This window comes from Abramis brama (assembly GCF_963993115.1).
Source record: "Abramis brama genome assembly, chromosome: 7".
Lineage (NCBI taxonomy): Eukaryota > Metazoa > Chordata > Actinopteri > Cypriniformes > Leuciscidae > Abramis > Abramis brama.
The window spans coordinates 7,629,273-7,651,235 of NC_139969.1; the positions used below are offsets into that span (position 1 = coordinate 7,629,273).

Genomic DNA, 21,963 nt, shown 5'->3' on the forward strand with positions numbered 1-21,963 from the left:
GATCAGACGACCCGCCCACACAATCAATGCACAACACACACATGACAACAGAACACGAGACAAGAAGAAGACAATGGACTTATGAACCGTGACATGGAGATGATGGGAAGGAGGGAACGGAGATAAAGTCAACGTGTCGACTGATTCGGATCACACTTAGAGAGTCTGTCATCTTCGAGTATTGAAAATACAAGCCAATGCACATTGGCGTGCGAGATTCACGGGGTCAGCGGTGGTCCAGCAATAGTGGCAACGGGACTATGTATCTGTTCCCTCCTTCAGGGAACGAGGGTTACATCCGTAACCGAGACGTTCCCTTTCAGTCAATCACGTTCCAGTGCCTAGACAAAAGCCTCCTGATCCTCCTGCATATTTGAGGAGGAGATAGGACAGGGCTTAGGCCAGGAAAGTCACTGCTGTTCCACAAGACCCACTCAGTTAGACTTGGATAACACTAGGAAAGCGTGCCCTTTTGATGGAAGGAGGGACGCTACGGAAACCACATCCAGCCCACAGGGAGGAACATGTGGAGGACACATATATGGACTGGGCGAATTACCAGGCAGTACAACATATGGAATTTCACTGAGGTGGTTCCAGCCTATAACAGGGGGAGACTCAACCGTCAGCGCCGGCAGAGCAAGCTCTGCCAAGGGAAGGACACGGGCTCTCCTCAGGGAGCCGTACCGTGGAAAACACACATATGAGATCGACGTAGGGATCACAACATATGGAGCCAGCCTAGCACAAGTTCCACCAGTGCATACGAGTTGTAGGCCTAGCATCGGATGCTCCGCCACGTCCAATGACGAAAGGGTGTGGAGGCACTCACAGGGTTCGGCTAAGGCGAACTCAACTGGAGCAAGAATGGTGCACATATCCAGTCCATAGGATGGGAATGGCGCAGAAAGCTGACACATCGAGCGGGGCTGTGCCGGAGCACACAGGGGAATGATCGTGGCAACACTGACAGGGATGGTACAGCCTGTACGAGTGAAGCACTCACTCTCTTTGCCCTGACACACTCGCTCATTGTAATATAACAACATCGACATGAAGACCGATCAGCTCCCTGCGAAAGACAAGTTGTGTGAGCATCCGCTTCCGTGTTTATACCCGCGCTGCGGGGCGGAGTGCTAGATGCAAAGCTCATTATCTCCCTACACGTGATCCCAATCAGTCGACACATCGACTACGCAGAACGTGAGCGACTGAAAGAGAACTTATGGGTAACGATATTCAATTTGAAATGTAATATGCAAAATGCCAAAGTAACATTTGCCAAAGTAAAAAGCCAAACATTTTCCATACCAAATGTGCAATGTTTGGAACAAACTACTCATTCAAATTCAATAATATAATTTACATTTTCTATTTCCTATACTAGTTTTAACAAAATTTAAACATATATTTTAACAGTTTATATGTTGCAAGATTAAAATGAAAATGTATTACAGAAATGATTAGATATGTTTAACATGTTCAAGCTTTCATTATTTGTCCCGCAATGAATGAAGCAAAATTCAGTGTGGAATTGAAAATGCCCTGTCAATAATTGCAACACCAAACCAAATAAATGTGGAAGTTTCAAATAAAAGTTTCACATTTTCCTTTACTGAATCAGTCCTCTCCATCCTGACCTCTCAGACAGGGGGTTAGCAATCCTAATAAGGATTGCAAAACTACTCAAAGTGTTCAAAGTTTCACTTTTGTTCCTAGCAGTCAAGTCTAGCTTCTCCAAAAGATAGTTTCAATATGTGCAGCTTTGTTTACAGTGTTAAAAAAAAAAAAAAAAAAAAGTTGTTGTAACTTCTTATCACCTATATTCAGTTATTTGCCAGTAAATTTCCAAATAGCATTAGCAGACAGCATACAGAGGCACAAATCATATATAAAATAAAGAGAAATAAATGCTAAGAAATAAATGTTCCACTGTTATTATATTGACAATGGGAACTTTCTAGCATTCCTTGCTCTGTGTAAGGGAGAAATCATTCATCAAAAGAATGTGTGACTTCCTGCATCAGCAAAGTTTGCATTGATAAAATTGGTAAAAAATTATTGGAACATCGACATATTGCTTACCCATGTATGCATGTTAGGTTAAGAACAAAGCAGGGGAAATTTAAATCTACAATCAAAGGCCATGCTTTTCACATTTTTGTTCCACAGAAACGTACATATATTATGCTCAAGGCATGCAGAAAGTAGCCTATATGTAAACAAGCAAAAGAAACGCATTTGTACTTTTTTAATCAACGATAAAACCCGACCCACAGCCACAACTGTACACTACATTAAGTATAGCTCAGCTGTTACATGTATTAAAGCCTTAACACCAGTTCACCGGTTAATAAAGCATTATGAATAAAGCATGTCCTGTTATTTAACCTGTTGTCAGCAACTGACAGTTGCAGAAAAGGTAGTTTTCCTAAATGTAAAAGACATTCCCCAATAGAACAATACAAAACAAACAAAAAGGAGAGAGAGGAATATGATCGAACCTCGGACTCAAACTTCTGTCACTAAAAGCAAAGCTGTAGTACTGCCTCAAAAGCAATTCACTACACTACAGAAACGCCTTACTTCAACTGAAAACTGCTGCATTTGACAAGCATCAACGTACACATAAGATGATAAATTTGTACTATTTTATGCACATATGATTAAGGAATGCATAGGCATTTGCCCAATGCAAAAATACAAATATCACAAGATGAAAGTTCAAACAATAATCGCAATGCAATTAAAGACAGGACCCTTGAGTTGATATTCTACTACACAGGTCATACCACCTACTTCATTACTGGGGCTGGGCTATATAGTAAAAGGAGGGGCTGATTTTAATATTATAGAACATGCTGCTTTTTTATGGCAACTTTGCCAGACTGAGTACTATGGATGGCCAAATTGCGAAAGTAATGGCATTTTGGATTTGAATTTACGCCGCTTGTACTACAGAACGCCACATTTTGCGCCATCTTTTCATCTAAAACGCAATAAAAAATGGCACCAGAGGCCTCATTTATAAAACGTTGCATAGAAAACGTCCTACATTTGATCATAAGATAATTTCTTAAATGTCTAGTGTAAACGGGATCTCTTAAAAGGGTACTGGCAAGTGCCGTTAACAAACACGTGCCCAAGAGTTAACCACTTTTATTACCGCAACTTTTCAGAGATTAATGAATCGGGTTGTTTTGGGTTTGGAGGGATGCGCTGTTTATTTGGATGATGTTATTATTTTTTAGTGATACGTGAGAGCAGCATCTTCAGTGTTTATGGGCATTGTTTGATCGTCTGGTTGAAGGGCGCCTTACAGTCAACCTGTCAAAATGGGAATTTGCCAAGGCCACAGTGAAGTACTTGGGTAAGGAGGTAGGACAGGTCGGAGAAACGCCCTCTCCGAGCTAAAGTTTCGGCTATTGAAGGTTTTCCTCCTCCATCGATCAAAAAGGAGTGCATGCGTTTCTTAGGGCTTGTTGGTTACTAGAAACTTTTGTCCTAATTTTGCCACTCTTGTTTCTCCGTTGACTGATAAGTTGAAAGACTCTATTAAGTTTGAGTGGACATCTAACTGTGACCGGTGGGTTTGAGGTGCTCTCTTTTCTTTCTCTTCTCCCTCTTTCTCCGCCTCCCGCTCGGTTTCACTCTTCCCCGTATTGCTACGTCACCTAATATGGGTGAGAGAGGTTGGCAATTAAGAGCAGGCAGGTGTATAGGCACCTGGGGTCCTCATACCGGTAGCCATTCACTGTAGCTAGCTGCTAACATGTTGGAGTGCAGCAGTGTTCCGGGGTGCTGTTTGTAGCACAAGGTATGTCCAAACTATCTGTTGTTGTATGACTATAATGGGTACTTGGGTTCAGTGCACTAAGGGAGGTTTTCTTGTTTTCTTGATGGGCTAAGGTGTTACCGAGTGATTGCCAACGGCTCCACTGTTTGTGTGTGCGCGCGCACTTCCGAAACATGTTTGGAATGCCTAGACTGACAAGCATAGAGGAGGTACACTTTTATTATAGCTGATTATTATAGCAGTGGCCCACCCACCTATGGCTTATCCCTATGTTAAATTATGGATTTGTGTGTTATTTATTTACAACCAAAAGCGACTAATTTTTAACTAAGATAAAATAAAGATTGTATCTTTTTACTTTGCTAAGCCAAGCCTGTGTGTGCCTCTTTATAAAATAGAGTCCCTTTGCTCTCACTAGTCTTGTCCAAGGGGTGGCGTAGTCAGCACTGTCATCGCCCCACCAGGGGGCTACATAACTGTCAGAGAGCTTTTGACAACATGAAATTGTTCCAGTCCTTGCAGCACCCAAGTTTGATCAGCCTTTTAAAATTCATGTTTTGTCACATTTGGATAAAGACAAAATGGACCATCCACAGTATGTTTCTTTTCTCAAAAATGTAATATACATGAGATAAATGATTCAGTTATCGAGAAAGAAGCTTTTGGTGTGTTCTGGCCGATGTTTATGTTGGAGGAGGCACAGAGGTGTTGGTGTACTCGGATCATAATCCTGATGCATTATCTCGTACTTTTAATGTGGTCGAGTAATGGTTGATTTATATGCCTATTCCTATGCTCTCTACCATTTTTCTCTATCACCTTAAATTGCTTTCAGGATCCGGATTGCTGGGGATGGAGATGATGGGTAGGTGAGGTGAAAGGGTTAGTGGGATGAGTTAGTTTTCTCAATCATAGGTCCAGTACTTTACTTTATTGTACTTTACAATACTTGTACTTCATATGATTCATGTCTCTGTATGCAGTCTGCTAACGCAGAGTGGAAATTTACTGGTAAATAACTGAATATAGGCTGATGAGGAGAAGTACTAAAACTTGTTTTTCAGAAACTGCATATCCTTGAAAACTGTCTTTTTGTAGAAGCTTGACTGCTAGGAACAGAAGAGACATTTTGAACACTTTGAGTACTTTTCCCATCCTAATATGGTAATAAGGTATGTGCGCATCTAAGACACCCCACACTAGGCGTATGGAAACTTATGGGTAGTGATATTCAATTTGAAATCTAATATGCAAAATGGCAATGTACTTCTGTATTTAAAATGTACATTTTCTATACAAAATGTGCAACATTTGCAACAAAATACTCATTCAAATTCATTAATACAATTTACATTTTCTATTTCCTATACCATATAATCTAAATGTATATTTTAACGTTTTATAAGTAGCAAGATTAAAATGAAAATGTAATACATAAAATTAGTAGATATGTCTAACATGTTTAAGTTTTAATTTTATGTCCCAAAATGAATGAAGCCAGATTCAATGTGGAATTGAAAATGCCCTGTCAATCATTGCAACACCAAACCAAATAAATGTGGAAGTTTCAAGTGGAAGTTTCACATTTTCCTTTACTGAATCAGTCCTCTCCATCCTGACCTCTCAGACAGGGGGTCAGCAAAAAAAGAAAAAAGTTTCACTTCTGTTCCTGCAGTCAAGTCTAGCTTCTCCAAAAGATAGTTTCAAAATGTGCATGCAGTTTACACTATGCAGTTTTTTTTATTATTATTTAATTTCTTTCTTGAATGTTACTGTTAAATAGACCTACTGTAGCTGAATTTTGTATATATTTTTTTTGCTTATTGTTGATAACAAAGATAAAATAAAACATCGTTTTGGTAATTATAAAATTCCATTTAAAAATATTAAATGACTCGTATCATGAAATAAGATTTTAGTCAACTAACCCCTATCCCAACCTGTTCAGAATGGTGAAAGGTTAGCGAATGTTAACATGATTGAAAATAATGTGTTTGTTGCAAACATCTCTGCAAGGATGTTCACGTTGGCATGCGATCATCATTATTATTATTTTAATATAAAATAAAGAGGAGGGAATGATCAAAAAGTAGGGCAGGAACATGCTGGTCAAGTGAGTTTTTTGTTTTTTTAATTAATTTATATAACAGTGAATTGTAAGTTCTGTCATATTATTTAATTACTTTAACTGTTTTAGTTTTTTTGCCATGATGTCAATATGGTAAATTAGTCATATCAAAATCATATTTTAGGTACCACGACAAAACTAGTTTACAAAGGATCATATTTCCTAATGAGGTTATTTTGATGATATACCAGTTGGAGTCACATTTGACAATGAAGGATCCCATTTCTTTGATGGCATTTTGGGATGTGAGTTCATGTGAATGGGATGTGACTTGTTGCCTGCCCAATCACAGTGTTGTAAGGAGTAGCCCTGATTCACTCTATAAAACCACAGTGTTTAATATAAATGAACAGTGTCTAAACCTGAAGGGGACAAATCATTCTGGAGTAATATAGAGGGGGAAAAAGGTATGTTGCTTAAATTAAAATAAATGTTGTCAATTTTGTCCTCCAAACCAAACTTCAGATATTATAATTATTTGTAATGACTGCTAGGTAAACAAGTGAACACAAAAAAATATTAACTGGTTTACAGACAAAAGTAACATATATAATGAATATTTTAAACCACACCATCGAACTATGTTCACGGGACAGCAGTATTTTTCATAAATGTCAGGTCAGGCCAAGCTGTCAGGTGTGTTTTAAATGCTGTAATATACAATTAAATGAATTACAATATCTGCGCCCAAAACAAAAGATTAATATTTCATAGTGTGCTTCATTACTGTATTGCAGATGATACCAGAAGTTAATACACATATGCTGTGGAAGATTGATATAAATGATAATAATTTATAATTTAGGTATATAAGGTATTGTTCTCAAATCAGTCAATTGACAGCAGTACAACTTACCCCATTAGGTGACTGTGCCTTAGTAGATGTCAACTGTATCAAATAAAAAATGTGCTTTTCACTATTCCATAAAAGGCTCACCAGCATGGGGCAAAAGGCACACATTATTTATACAAATACTTTAGCTAAAATAATATGTTTATAATAATGTCCAAGTTAATATTCTTTCGAAATAATAATCTTAGCAAAGTTGCACTATTTTCTGTTTATTTTGATAAATACAAGAATTCATTTTTGTTCAATAAATATACTGTCATTAAAATTTACTGAAAAAATACATACAATTATTTTAAAAGGTAAAGATTTTGAACGCGTTGAATTAAATCCCGTTATAATTCAATATAGATGTACAGTAGTAACATTAAATCATATTTTTACATGATGTGATTAATATTATATTTTTAAATTTTATGGTTTCATTTGGTATGGTATCTCTAAGGTGACACCCAACTTGATATATGACATTTACAATCTGAATCTAACCATGTCATGTCAACAAATGGAAAAGTCTGCCAGCTATTTTTTATCATGGTAATTAGCAGGGTTGCCTTTTACCCCAAATACTATATTTTTACATATTCTTCCATTATTGAAAAACTGTTGCTTTAATTAGCTTGAACAAAACTGAAAATAGTTAAGATGCATGTCTCAGAATATATACAATAATTTTAGCAATCCTCATTTGCTACTTAAATCTACAACATAAAAAAATAAATTAAAATATAAATAAAAAAAAACATCAAATATTAGATCATATTAGCACAGAATCAACTTTGCGCTGCTGCCCGCGATTATGTCAAGGATCAGCCAAATTTCCACGTGCATCTTGAAAAGTGGATGTTTTGGAAAGTGCTGCGGCAAGTTTTTGTGCCATAGTTGTTTCGATGAGAATTCAAAGGAGCTTTTATCCCCGTTGTACCCTATACATAATTGTACATATTAGTACCTTTGGAATGTGCACCAACCCAGTGACAGCTTTTGTAACTTTTTTCTGAGAGTGCAGCTCTTCTGTAAAGTCCTTACTAAGGAATTATCCAAGCATTACATGGTTTGATTAATGAAAAACTTTAGCACTTATCGATACATTTTCACCAGCATGGTGTAAAGATGATCTAACACGCTACTCTTCATGACTGAAGAAATCTAAAGAGACCTGACTCATGACATGAGACTGATTTAAATGTTACAATCATTTTTAACACTTTTAATATATATATATCATTGGTGGGGGTTGAGGAGATTCGCTCGTTCTATGTAAAACGCTTTGAGTGCTGAGAAAAGCACTAAATAAATGTAATGAATTATTTTTATTTTTATTATATATATTATATATATAGTCTTTACTGTAACTTTTGATCAGTTTAACTCATCATTGATGAATAAAAGTATTGATTTATTTTATTTCTTTCCCCCAAAAATAAAAATAAAATTCTTACTGACCCCAAACTTTTGAAGGGTAGTGTTTAATGTTACAAAAGCTTTCCATTTCAGATAAATGCTGTTCTTTTGAACTTTCTATTTATATATTTCTAGTATCATGAAATAAAAATGTAAAAAACTGTTTTCAACATTGATAATAATCATAAATGTTTCTTGAGCATCAAATCATCATATTAGAATGATTTCTGAAGGATCATGTGACACTGAAGACTGGAGTAATGATGCTGAAAATTCAGCTTTGATCACAGGAATAAACTAGATGTACCGCATGGCGGTACAAAATATGACCGCCGCTCAGGCCTGCACTGGCTTTCCACAAAAATAAATGACGTGGAGCAATTTGGCTGTATTGCGTGTTTATGTATATACCTAAAAAAAGTAGTAGTATGTGCATGTCTGTCTGTGTGTGTGTGTGTGTATGTGTGTGTGTTTGTGTGTGTGTTTGTGTGTGTGTGTGTTTGTGTATGTCTGTGCGTGCATGTATGCGTGCGTACATGTGTGTGCGCGTGTGTGTTTGTGTGTGTGTCTGTGCATGTGGATTTGTATGTGTGTGTATGGGTGTGTGTCTGTGCGTGTGGATGTCAGTGTGTGTGCATGCTTGCGTTTGTTTGCATTCCTGCATGTGTGTGTGTGACAGTTAGGGTTGCCAACTTCAGAAAAGGAAAATGCGGGACAATCGTGGTTATTTATAGGAAAATGAGGGACACTCAAAATATTTGTACTGTATCACACAGTGTACGTCATTTCAGTGTCTGCAGTTAAGTTTGTGTTTAAAAGGTTATCAGACATAAACACATTTGTATTGCTTAACCTATTTATGTATTTAATTCTAAAAATAATTTTAATGTCATACATGAAAAAAGTCACATTACAAACAAACCATAGTTCAAAATAACAGCATTTATCTAAAATAGAAAGCTTTTTTAACATTATACACTAGGCTTACAGTTCAAAAGTTTGGGGTTAGTAAGATTATTTTTTGGGAAAAAAAATAAAGAAAGTAATTGCCTACTTTTATTCAGCAAGGATGCATTACATTAATCAAAAGTGACAGTTAAGATAATGTTACAAAAGCTTTCTATGTACTTTCTAAAAGCTTTCACTTCACTTCACTTCACTTCACTTATCCCGTAGTCTTTTGGACCGTAGGGGCACCACTAAAGACTTGGCAACCAGCTTCTTCCATTCCTCCCGGTTCTCTGCTTTCCGCACTGTGTCACTCAGCTCTAGACCTGTCCACTCTCTGATGTTGTCTTCCCATCTCTTCCTCTGTCTACCTCTTCGTCTGCTTCCCTGTACTGTGCCTTGTAATATTATGTGGGCAAGTCCTGATGATCTTGTGACGTGCCCGTACCAATTCAGCTTGCGTTTTTTTACTGAAGATAGGAGGTCTTCATATGACCCAATGGCGCTCTCAATTCGGGCTTTCACTTCTACATTAGTGATGTGATCTCTATAGGAGATGCCAAGAAGTCTGCGGAAGCATCTCATCTCCACCGCCTGAATCCTTCTCTCAATATCGGCTGTCAACGTCCATGACTCGCATGCGTATAGAAATATTGACATGACCAGGGAACGCATCAACCTGATCTTTGAGCCAATGGCGATGTTACTGTCGTTCCAGATGACCTTCAATTTGGTCATGGCGGCTATGGTCTGTGCTATCCTGGAGAGTATTTCTGGCTTAGATCCTTCATCCGAAACGATGGCTCCCAGGTACTTAAAGCTGTTAACAGTCTCAAGCTTCTTCTCGTTTATCTTGATCTCAGTTCTGATTCCATTGGGGTTGTTGGTCATCAGCTTGGTTTTCTCTGCATTAATCTGCATATTAAATGCTGCCGAGGCCTCGTTAAGATGTTTCACAAGATTGACGAGTTCCTGTTCTTTTCCAGCTAATCCATCGATGTCATCGGCAAAACGCAAGTTTGTAATCGTCCTGCCTCCGATGCTGACTGTACCTTCATGATCTTCCAATGCGTTGGTCATAATTCGTTCTAAATAGATGTTAAAGAGAGTGGGCGAGAGCAGGCAGCCTTGGCGGACTCCGACTGTGGTTCGAAACCATTCTCCTATGGTGTTATTGGAGTAGACTGCACTAGTAGCCTTGTCATATAGGCGTTCTATTGTCTTGATCAGGTTGGCATTGATGTTATATAACCTCATTGTAGCCCATAAAGCCGCATGACAAACCCTATCGAATGCCTTTTTGAAATCTATGAATACGTGGTAGAGTTCTTGCTGGTGTTGTAGGTACCTCTCGCAAATTATTCTAATACTGAAGATTTGTTCTGTCGTGCTGCGGCCTGTTCTAAAGCCTGCCTGTTCTTCGGCAATGATCTCCTCTGCTTGCGGTCTCAATCTGTTTAGTAAGATTTTCAGCATCACTTTACTTGGGTGGCTGATCAGACTAATGGTGCGATAATTTTGGCATAGCTGAAGGTTGCCTTTCTTCGGGAGGGTAATTATCAAAGATTGAGTCCATGGTGTAGGCCATTCACCTGTTTGCCAGATTTTATTGCAGATATTCCATAATGTATCTATCATGGCCTCTCCACCTGCTTGAACCAGTTCTGCTGGAATGTTATCCACTCCTGCCGACTTCCCTTTTTTTTAATGATTTTACTGCTGCTTCCACTTCTTCTCGAAGGATAAGATGGTTGTCGATGTTAGTTGGTGGAGGGACATTCAGCACCTCAGTATGTCCTGTGGCTCTGTGAGTATCCAATTCGGAACAGTATTCTGTCCATCTTTTAAGGATATCCTGTTCTTCTGTCAGACATTTCCCTTCTTTATTTTGGATGGTATTGGTTCGCCCTTGTGTTGTACTTGTCAGATCTTTCACAAGTTGGTAGGCTTTCTTGCTGTTGTTTTTCTGTAAACTTCCTTCTATGTCTTTGCATTGTTCTTCAATCCAGGTCTCCTTTGCCTTTTTCATACTTTTCTTAACTTGCTGATTGATTTCTCTGTAATGTCTTTCCCCTTCAAAAAGCTTTAAAACATTAATAATAATCAGAAATGTTTTTTGAGCATATTATTCCCTCAGGTAGATTACATGTTTTCTTGCGTAGCTGGATGTTAGGCTCATGAACAATAATCACGTTGTTTGCATTCGCCAAAATTGATTAGCTGAAATCAAAACGTGGACAGTGAAAGGAAATTACCATTAGCGCGAGACGAGTCCGACTTGAAGCGGAAGCGATGTTCGCAAATCAAACAATGATTTGTCTCAAAACAGTGATTAAAAAAAGCTGTGATTGGATGATGACAGGTGTCGTGATCATTCTCAAGTGTCATGGTCAGCACTGCTGCTGTTGCTGTTGTATCAGTCAGTGGTTTATCAGCTTGTCAAAAAACGGGACACGGGAGGTCACGCACGGGACAAATAAATTAGGCCCAAAATACGGGACATCCCACCTAATTCGGGACAGTTGGCAACCTTAGTGACAGTATCATCCTAAACCAGCAACCCTTCGCTCAACACCACCATCTACAGGCCGATGAGTGTACAGTCACTAAATGTGCACATAAATGAATTTATTTTATACCCCCCCATGGATGAAATTCTACGAAACTTAGCATACCCCCAGAGGATGTCAAGTTAATCATACACATGAAATATGGTGCAGTTCTGAACATCTCAACTGAAGATAGGGGCGATTAAAGCAGAATAATATTGCATTTTCATTTTTTATGGGAGGGGCGCAAATCACAAATGAGTGATTATGGGCTAGGTTGATGTGGGCCCTTAAGACCAACATACCATAAAAATGTCTTCATCCTCGGTGCCACGGTTCAGGTAGTTATTTAGGAAAAACTGCATTTTTTGGGTTTGGGGGGGGGAATTTTTCCGTAAAAGTCTAGTGGGGCTATATGCCCACCAAATTTCATGTTCCCCGGTGTTTCGGTGTCCCTGGTATCGTTGACGAAAAAATTCAGTAGATGACGAAAAAAAAAAAAAAAAAACTTTGCCAATCCCTATATGACCGCTTTCGGTCATAATTACACTTAACTATTCACATAGAAAACAGCTGTTTTAAATTGTAATAATATTTCACAATATGACTGTTTTTGGTTGTATTTTTAATCAAATAAATGCAGTCTTGGTCAGCAGAAGATACTTATTTTAAAAACATTACAAACCTTACCGATCTAAAACTTTTGACCGGTAGTGTGTGTGTGTGTGTGTGTGTGTGTGTGTGTATATATACACACATATATATATACCTGAAAAAACAGCTATACAACATAGTTCAAAATATAATAAATAATTTCTGAACATTGACTCTCAGTCTTTATTCACCTTTTTCTCATGTTTTCTCAATAGAATTAATAAAAGTATAGAATAGAATAGCATAGTTCTACTAGAGGCACATTGTAACACAGTGTTACAACATGCCGCACCTGCACAACTGGGATTTAAACCTTGCTAGTGTCTTCTGTGAGTTAGCAAAACATTAAAGAACCATACCAACTGTTAAATAACATTTTCGAGATTAAAATAATATCAGATTTGTCTAATTTAAAATAAACACCAATAATAGAGATGGAAAATTAACATAAGTATGAAATTTACTTTTGCTATGGTTAAAAAAATGTTTTTCTCTACATAGTGTTGATATGGCAACTAATAAATACACTAAGTTTCGTCATGCTAGCTTTTTTTTTTTTCTTCATTTATTTGGATGGGACAGTGCATATTAATGAACGTACAATAGAAGTTGACGTAAATACGCCGGATTTAGCACAATACTAAATTCCATCTTCTTCTTCAGCTTGTGTGGAAGTATTTAAAGTGTGTTACTAGCTGAGCATCGTCTTGCTACGCCAATGCATTGGTAAAATGCAGAATTTTACATCAACACAATGCCTGAGAGAGACAATATGGTCGGACCTAAGGAATCCAAAAGTTGTGTTTTAGAGCACACTTTTAAACTGTTAATGATAGAAGCATTTTTTAGGATTTCTCGACCAGTAAGCAGCACTGTTCCCAAACTGCTCAGATACTCTCAGGTTCATACATAGATTAGTTATTAGGGGTGTGACGAGATCTCGTGTTACGAGATCTCGCGAGATTAAAACGCGATTTCTCGTCGAGGTGAAACTTTGTCTCGTGAGTTGTTGTGATGTCAGTGTGATGGAGCGTGAGGGTGAAATTAGTATTGAAGATGCCCCTGCCACTTTTAAATCATTTGTGTGCCGGGCCAATCACACACACACTCCGCGCACACACACACACACACACACACTCACTGTCCCTCGCTCACTCACTCACTCGCGCGCGCACACACACACACACACACACACACACACACACACACACACACACACACACACACACACACACACACACACACACACACACACACACACACACACACACGCTCACTCGCGCGCGCACACACGCACACTCACTGTTGCTCGCACTCTCACTCACTCGCGCACACTCATACTCAACCCGTCGTGGAGGACCGTTAAAATTAAACATGCTAGTCTTTCTGTCGTGATGTCCTGAAGCATCGCAGACGCGTAGGTTGTCGCCCACTGTGACACACTATACGAAATGAAACGATCGAATCTTGCGTCCCGACGCCCGTTGTCCTTTACGAATCTCCACGAAACGGATCGTGCCAAAAACGCGCTAAAATAGTGTAATCTGAAACGGGCAGGTAATAAACATTTGACATATCGCGCAAAGAACCTATTAAAGCACTAAGACATGGGAACAGTATAGCTAACATTCACATATCACAAGTCATATCGACATCGCAATATTAAACAATGTTATCGCACATCGCAGCTTTTCCTCATATCGTGCAGCCCTAGTTACTGCCCAAAGGTCTCAACTGCTGCCAGAAATCGTCGACATGCTTATATTCTTGAAAAAGAACATGACCATAATCTTAGTCTGTTCTGTGTAGTTAATTTATCTCTTTTTCATGCTTGAAGAAAAAATTTGTTTCTGTTTGAACTTGTAGTTTTGAGAGAGCAGTACTTTGATTATGGATACACACTTACTGTTTGCATTTAAAGTGTTATTTCAGTTATTTATATTTATTTTATTTATACTGTTTTATTTTTTTTATGTTCGATTTGTGGAAAGGAGTTAGATTTCTCATGTGAAATCGTACAGGGGAGAAGCCAGACGGTAGAGTTTATAGCAAAACATTTTACAGTGTTTGCATGTCCTTTACTGCATAGAATTCATTAAAATAGAAGTAAAATAACATTCATTACAAGTTGATTTCAAAATGCACCTAAATTGATTTGCATTTTGTGATTTTCAGTTGAATAAAAGACTATTTTCCATTCATATATTTCATCATTGAGGATTTCTTAAAAATTGTGTAAAAATCTCGTCTTGTCTCGTTCTCGTGAACCCAATCTCGTGTCTCGTCTCGTCTCGTGGAGTAAGCGTCTCGTCACACCCCTATTAGTTATGGTTATTATTTATTGGTAAATTGACCAAAGGATTAATCAAATATTCAGAAAATAAACAATAGATTATCTGGAAAAATAACTGTTAGATTATACAATTAAATATTTGCAATAAAAAGCATTGTGAACAGGTTGGGATAGGCGTTGGATCTCAAATCTTATTTCATGATACGATTAATTAAAAAAAAAAATTACATGTCATTTTATAATTACATTATAGATATTTTATTTTATCTGTGTTATTAAAAATAAGTTATTAGTTACAGCACTAAATATATTAAAGCTGCCAGCAACTTTTTTACCAGCACTGTCTCAAGATATTTTACCCATATTTGAAGATGGCCCAATGAATGCTGTTTTGTTGCTAATGCAATATTTTTTTCAGTCATATGTTGTATATCTTTTTATTTAACATTTACAAAAAAATTATAATCCAAGACTTTTCCACTAGAAAGATGTCTGACTCTGAAACCATTGAATTGGCTTGTCTTGGCCGACCATTTCAGTTGGGAATGCTTTATGACTGCCGAAGAGATGTCCTCATTCCAGGTAATAAAAAGCACATGAACACAATGGGGAGGAAACAATCTAAATGGTATAATTCATTACTTTGTTAGATTTTATGCTTTAACTTTGGGGTAACTAATTATTAATATATAAAATGTTCCCAAGGAATAACTCTTTGGGATGCTGAGATGCTGCAGAAGAATATCAATGTACGGCCACAGCCAAACACTGACTTCAAAATCATTGCCTCAGATTCAAGTGAAGACAAAGTAGAAGCTTTGAATATTTCTGCATCTCTTGAAGCCAGTTTTCTGGGTGGATTAGTTAGTGTGAAAGGCTCAGCTGGCTATTTAAATGACAAGAAGAAGTCCAAACATCAATCTCGAGTCACCTTACAGTATCGGTCAACTTCACGTTTTGAGCAGTTAACTATGGAGCATCTTGGAGCAGGGAACATAAAGCATAGCAATGTATTTCAGGAGGGCTCGGCCACACATGTTGTTACGGCTCTATTGTATGGAGCTCAAGCATTCTTTATTTTTGACCGTGAAGTTTCATCCAATGAAAATCATCAAGAGATACAAGGAAACCTCCAAGCATCAATCAAAAATATACCTTTAATATCAGTTGAAGGTAAAGCATCTTTGAAAATGAGTGAATCAGAAAAAGAGAAAATGAACAAATTCAGCTGCACTTTTCATGGAGATTTTGCTCTGGAAAACAATCCAGTTTCCTATGTAGATGCCATCAAGGTGTACTCAGAGCTGCCAAAACTGTTGGGAGAACATGGAGAGAATGCTGTGCCAATGACTGTATGGCTTTACCCTCTGAAAAAACTAGATTCAACAGCTGCTCAGTTAGTCAGGGAGATCAGTGTAAGCCTAGTACGACGTGCCCAACGGATCATGGATGAACTGGATAATTGTGACATTCAATGTCAAGACCTGATGAGGGACAATGTTGCCATTCAATTCCCTGAAATCAAAACTAAAATCAGAAAATTTAAGGACCTCTGCTCAGAGTACAAAATAGTTTTTCAAAAACATCTCTGCAGACTTCTTCCATCCATAAGGGGTGGAGGAAAAGAAGAACAAGAGCTTGTTGATGCTCTTAATGACAAAGAAAGATCCCCGTTTCAGGGTGCTCTGGTACACAAGTACCTCAATGAGCGAGAGCGAGAGATGAATGTCATTAGATCTTACCTCGAAATCATGAAAGAAGTTCCTGTTCTTTCATCCAGCAATGACTTGGACAAGGTTGTCTTGAAAGCATCCAATAACTATGTGATAGCTTTTGCACTTTCATCCTTAAATGAAAAGGATCTGTACCTTTCAGAACTGGAGAATTACCTGAAAAAACAATCACGTAACAATGGAGAGCAAGTGAGTTATGATCAAAATTCCTCAAAAAAGACAGAAAAATGGTTTTCCTCAGGAAATGTAACTACACTGACCAGGGAAAACATACAGTCCTTCCTAGATTTCAAAGAAGCCAATAAAGGAAGAAAGAACATTGAATTCTGCATTGCATCAATACCGGATGAACTTATAACTGCCTCTTCAATTCATGTTTATGAAAGGGGGAGACTCATAAGCTCACAGTACGAGCTCCCCTCAAAACCCCCAAAACCAGTCTTCTTGAGTGCGGAGCATGACTGCATACATCTGCAAATCAAACCTCCTGTCCACGGTGTTAGTTCTGTGAACTCGTACTGTATCTCATATCAGTCTGCGCAGAGCACTGAATGGACAGATGTGTTTACTGATGGGGTTTCTGATCAAGTCACAGTCAAGCAGTTACAACCACATAAAGAATATCGTTTCAACTGTAAGGCGGTGTGTCGTCCAGGAGTAAGTCTGACTAGTGACACAACATCATTCTTCAGGACTCATCCATGTGCTCCTCCTGGAGCACCTATAGTGAAACAAGTAGAATCAGAGTCTGCAACTGTAGCCTGGGATGTTCCTACATCTGTGGGTGAGGATGTTCTGGTCACTGGATACATGTTGGAATTCAGAGAATGCACGAAGGATCAGGAAAGTGAAAAGCCATGGAACTCTGTGAAATCTACAAACAGGGAGTGCACTCTTCAGGGACTGAAAGAAGACACCATTTACACAATCAGAGTTTTTGCAAAATGTGGAAATGATGGAGAGAGTCTCTCCAGCCCTGAAACTGTGTTTTCAGCCAGTTTTAAGGGGAAACAATCAAATAAGGATGGGAGTGGGTTGTTCTTGAATCAATCTTCACGAATAAAAAGGGGCAATCCATCAATACATACATTGACACTACACAAAAAAATAGCAGAGACTGTAAATTTTAATCAGTATGTCTTCGGAAGAAAGGTTGAGGATGTTAAAAACAAAGTAATTCTTCTTTTGGGATCAACGGGTGCAGGAAAAACCACGCTGGTTAATGTGATGGTCAATTACATACTGGGCGTAAAGTGGCAGGATGCATATCGCTTCAAACTAATCAATGAAGTGACCAATCGCTCACAGGCTGAGAGTCAGACATATAATGTCTCATCTTTTGAGCTGTACAATCAGCCTGGCTTTCAAATTCCCTATTCCCTCACAATCGTAGATACACCCGGATTTGGGGATACAAGAGGGATCGCACATGATAAACTGATTACAGAGCAGGTCAAAAGCTTTCTTTGTAACCCTTTGGGAATCGATCACATTGATGCCGTCTGCTTTGTTGTCCAGGCGTCTCTTGCCCGCCTGAGTGCCAATCAGAGGTACATATTTGACTCAATCCTGTCCATTTTTGGCAAAGACATTGCAGATAACATCATAATTTTGGTGACATTTGCAGATGGTAAAGAAATCCCAGTTCTAGACGCCATCAAAGCAGCAGATCTGCCCTGTCAAAAGAATAAAAGGGGACAACCCACCCATTTCAGTTTCAACAATTCAGCTGTGTATGCAGACAAAAAAGTAGAAGAGCCTACAACCTCTGACAATGATTCAGATGATAATGATGAAGATGATAAACTGACCGAGCTTGTCTGGGACAAAACGTTCAAACAGATGAAGGCTTTTTTCAAGGCATTGGGGGCCATTGAAAGTAAAGATCTGAAGATGACTATAAAGGTCTTGGAGGAACGAGAGCGCCTTGAGAAAGCCATGACAAGTCTGACCCCTCAAATAACTGCAGGTCTCTCTAAAATGAATGAGATAAAAAAATTCAAGCAATGTTTGGAAAATGAGAATGAAAGCATGAAGCAAAATGAGGATTTTGAGCAAGATGTAGAGGTGATGAAAGCAATCAGAACCCCTGTAAACTGTTTTACCATGAATTGCAACAACTGCTTCTTCACATGTCACTCCAACTGTTTCCTGCCTGCGGAAGATTCTGTGCAAACTTGTGCTGTGATGGAGGATGGCAAATGCATTATCTGCCCTGACAACTGCCATTACTCTGCTCATTCTAAGGAAAATTTCATGTGGACGTATGAAACAAAAAAAGAGAAAAAAACTATTAAAGAGCTGAAAGACAACTTCATGAAGGCAAAAGGAAAGTTTATGAACTCGAAGCAAATGGTTGATGAGCTTGAAGATCAATTCTATGGAATTGAGGACAAACTAAGGAAGTTGATCAAACTGTCCTCTGATTGCCTAACAAGACTGGATGAAATTGCACTGAAGCCAAAATCTCTCTCCACAGCCGAATATTTTGAGATCCTGATCAAAACAGAGAAAGAAGAGAAAAGTCCTGGCTTTGAGGACCGGGTTGTTGCACTCGAGAAAATGAAACAAGTACCTCTTATCCTGGATAAGATTGCCAAAGGAGAAAATTTGCTCGAAACAGAACGCCGCATTATGGAGGAGAGAGAGAAGCGAATGCAAACTGTTGCCCTGAAAATGATGAAAATGAAGGAAGCTTTTAGTGCCTTTCAGTCACAGAGCAAACAGAAAACATCTGATCAAAAGGATGGAAGTGCTTGCCTTGAGGGACAGGAGATGTCCTAAACAAAATAAAAGGCTGAATAGTTAAAAAAGATTTAGGAAAATTGAAAATTTGCTTAACATGATGTTACTTAACAAACATCAATGCTTCTTTCACGTATACATCAATAATCATTTAACATGAAGAATACAGAATTTAAGAGTTATTTTATGTTTTTAATATTTGTGTTTTCATCAATGATGCAATGTCAAATTTCTCAAGAATCCACAACAATCATGTACTGTAACTCAAGTGGTGGATCAGTGCTATTAACACAGTAATAATGGCTCCAGAAAATGCATGAAATTATCGTTTTTATTTGATTTGATTTTTTATAGCTTAAATGCTCTTTAAGCTACTTTGGATAAAAGCTTCTGAAAAAAGCAAAAATGTAAAAAAAAAAAAAACTTTTGTGTTTAGTCTTGTGTTTATTAATGCAAACATTTTGATAATGTAAAATACGAAGAAATACTATAAAAACAATGTATGATTTCAAGCACTTCCTTTATGTTTTCAAGAAATTATGAGTAAATTGTATTATTATGGCATAAAATATTTTGAAATTAAGAAATATGGATTTTTCTTATGGTAGAGCTTATACTGTATTGCTGCAATGCGCATGTGACATTTTCCCAATTCCCTGACAATTTACTACTGTTCAAAAGTTATCAGCAATTGTATTATAATTAATTCTACCTATGGATTTTAAAATGATCATAATTATTTTCATTAGTAGTGATATTGTTTTTAAAAGTAATTTTCTCAACTCTGTGAATTAATAAAAAGATCTTAACTGTTTAACTTAATTGTCAATTCATGATTTTACTTTTTTAAACCTTTGTGAAGTTTAAATTTGTCTGAAGCCTGTTTTGCAAAATCTAGGTCCTGAACATGGACTGCAACTTGTAAACAATGTCCTAAATTATTGCCATTATGCATTATGAATGTCTGTCATTCGTGTTCCCTTAACGCCTGAATTTATATAGCTGTATATATAAAAAAAAAAAATTATGTGTGTTTTTGCCTTTAAGTAGATGGTAAATAATGTTGAGATTATCAATTTCACTTTTGCACAACAAATAAATAGAAATTTTGGTATGTTGCAAATTTGCGACAACAGGCATTTAGGGTAATTTTTTTTACAAAATGGTCAAATTAATAAAACACATTTTCCCATCTCAGGTATGTAGATTTTATTCATGGCACAAAGTTGTTAGAACTTATAAACTTTAATTGACAAATTAATGAATCTTGACAACAGCAAGAAACAAAACACTCTCCTACTCCCTAACATTGACAGTAGTTTTAATACATTCCATGTTACACTCTGTTTAACTCTTTCCTTGTTTCTCCAGTGCATACATTATATATTCTTATAGTGTTATATCCTAACATGCTATTTTTTGTGAAAAAAAATAATATTTTTTTTGGCTGAAACCATCTAAATACAGCGTTATTATAATATGTAGCCATTAGCCCAATCCAGCCGTTATGGACCAATGTCGCAAATTTGCTACAAACAGAAATCTACAAAGTACGTAAAAAATATTCGTCACATGAAGTCTATATGAATAACATAGCTATAGAAGCAATCAATAAGCTGGTATATATTTTTTATCTTAGCACAACTTAACTCATTTTGGGCAATTTCTCCACATTTGCGCCCTTGATATGCAGATTTTGCAAACCAAAATATTAGCTTCCGTGAACCGGATGTAGTTCCCACTCCGACCGCTCCTACGAGAAACCAGTGCGTGCAAAATGTTCCTAGGTATGTATCGAATGTGCACAAACAGGCATTGGGGGAAAACACACGCTATCTCGCCTGCAGTCTGAATGGAAGGGGTTTGTTGCAAATTCGCGACAGTGGGCGTTAAGGTCAAACAACAAAAGACAACAAGATCACTTTTGTAGCTTTAACAAAGATTAATAATATTTAATTTATACAGCCAAGACTATAGTTTTATTTAACATTTGATTTCCTGAATAATTCATGTAAATCAAAAAAAAAAAAAATTATTATTGCAATATATAATCCAGAAAAACAAAATATTGCAATGTCATGCAGCTTGGAATGAAATGGTATATACCTCTGTATAATGATCGAGGTCGAGGAAATAAAAACAAATATGAAAAATAAAAATAGACTACATGGCAAAACCTGTACAACTCTGTATGTCAGACTGACAGGTAATGATATTCTGTAGCCTACCCTCCATGGTGAATTAGTGAATACATAATTATTATAAGAAAAGAAAAAATAAGGTAATCTAATCTAATAAAAGGTACACTGACATAAGAATTAGAAAAATAACTTTAGAAACATGCAATGACCTAAAATACATTGTGATATGAAATGTTAATATTATGGGCATTATAAGTTAATAATTTTTGTTATAGGGGTTCAGCTGGCAAAAACTTTTTTGGGAATACTCGGCCCATGACAGTCACAGCACAATGCCATTCAACAGTAGCCTGGTTCTACCAGACTCTCGTACATTTCATTTGTACAGAGAGTCTGGCCTCTCTCCATTGAGAAACGTTTACTTCCTTGTAGGCAGGTTCTCTGTTAAAGTTCAAAACTATTGGATCTGCCCAGAGTCACTCAGGATCTGCCATAGCCAATCGCTAATGTGTGGTCGTGACGTATGTCATGCGCCGAAACCAGCCGGAAACAACAAGTCCGAATGATCAGAGGATTATGTTTAGAATAAGATGTCTGTCAACGAGAGCTGCAGGTTTTGTTCATCGAATTTAAAGGTGCATTGCGCAACATTTCATGTTAAAAATACCCGTTTTTCTAACCCATACATGCTTAAACAATTGCCTGATGGGCTGAATGAGCCC

General features: G+C 37.5%; 1 protein-coding gene across 1 annotated transcript; it reads left to right on the forward strand.

Annotated features, from left to right (window-relative positions):
• The first annotated feature begins 6,275 nt into the window (after nucleotides 1–6,275).
• LOC311086735 (uncharacterized protein) lies at nucleotides 6,276–19,904 on the forward strand. Its single transcript, XM_084119763.1, has 3 exons — nucleotides 6,276–6,331; nucleotides 15,107–15,204; nucleotides 15,328–19,904. The coding sequence occupies exons 2-3, from the start codon at nucleotides 15,111–15,113 to the stop codon at nucleotides 19,137–19,139; spliced, it is 3,906 nt and encodes a 1,301-aa protein (XP_083975889.1). The 5' UTR covers nucleotides 6,276–6,331; nucleotides 15,107–15,110; the 3' UTR covers nucleotides 19,140–19,904.
• The last annotated feature ends 2,059 nt before the right edge of the window (nucleotides 19,905–21,963 follow it).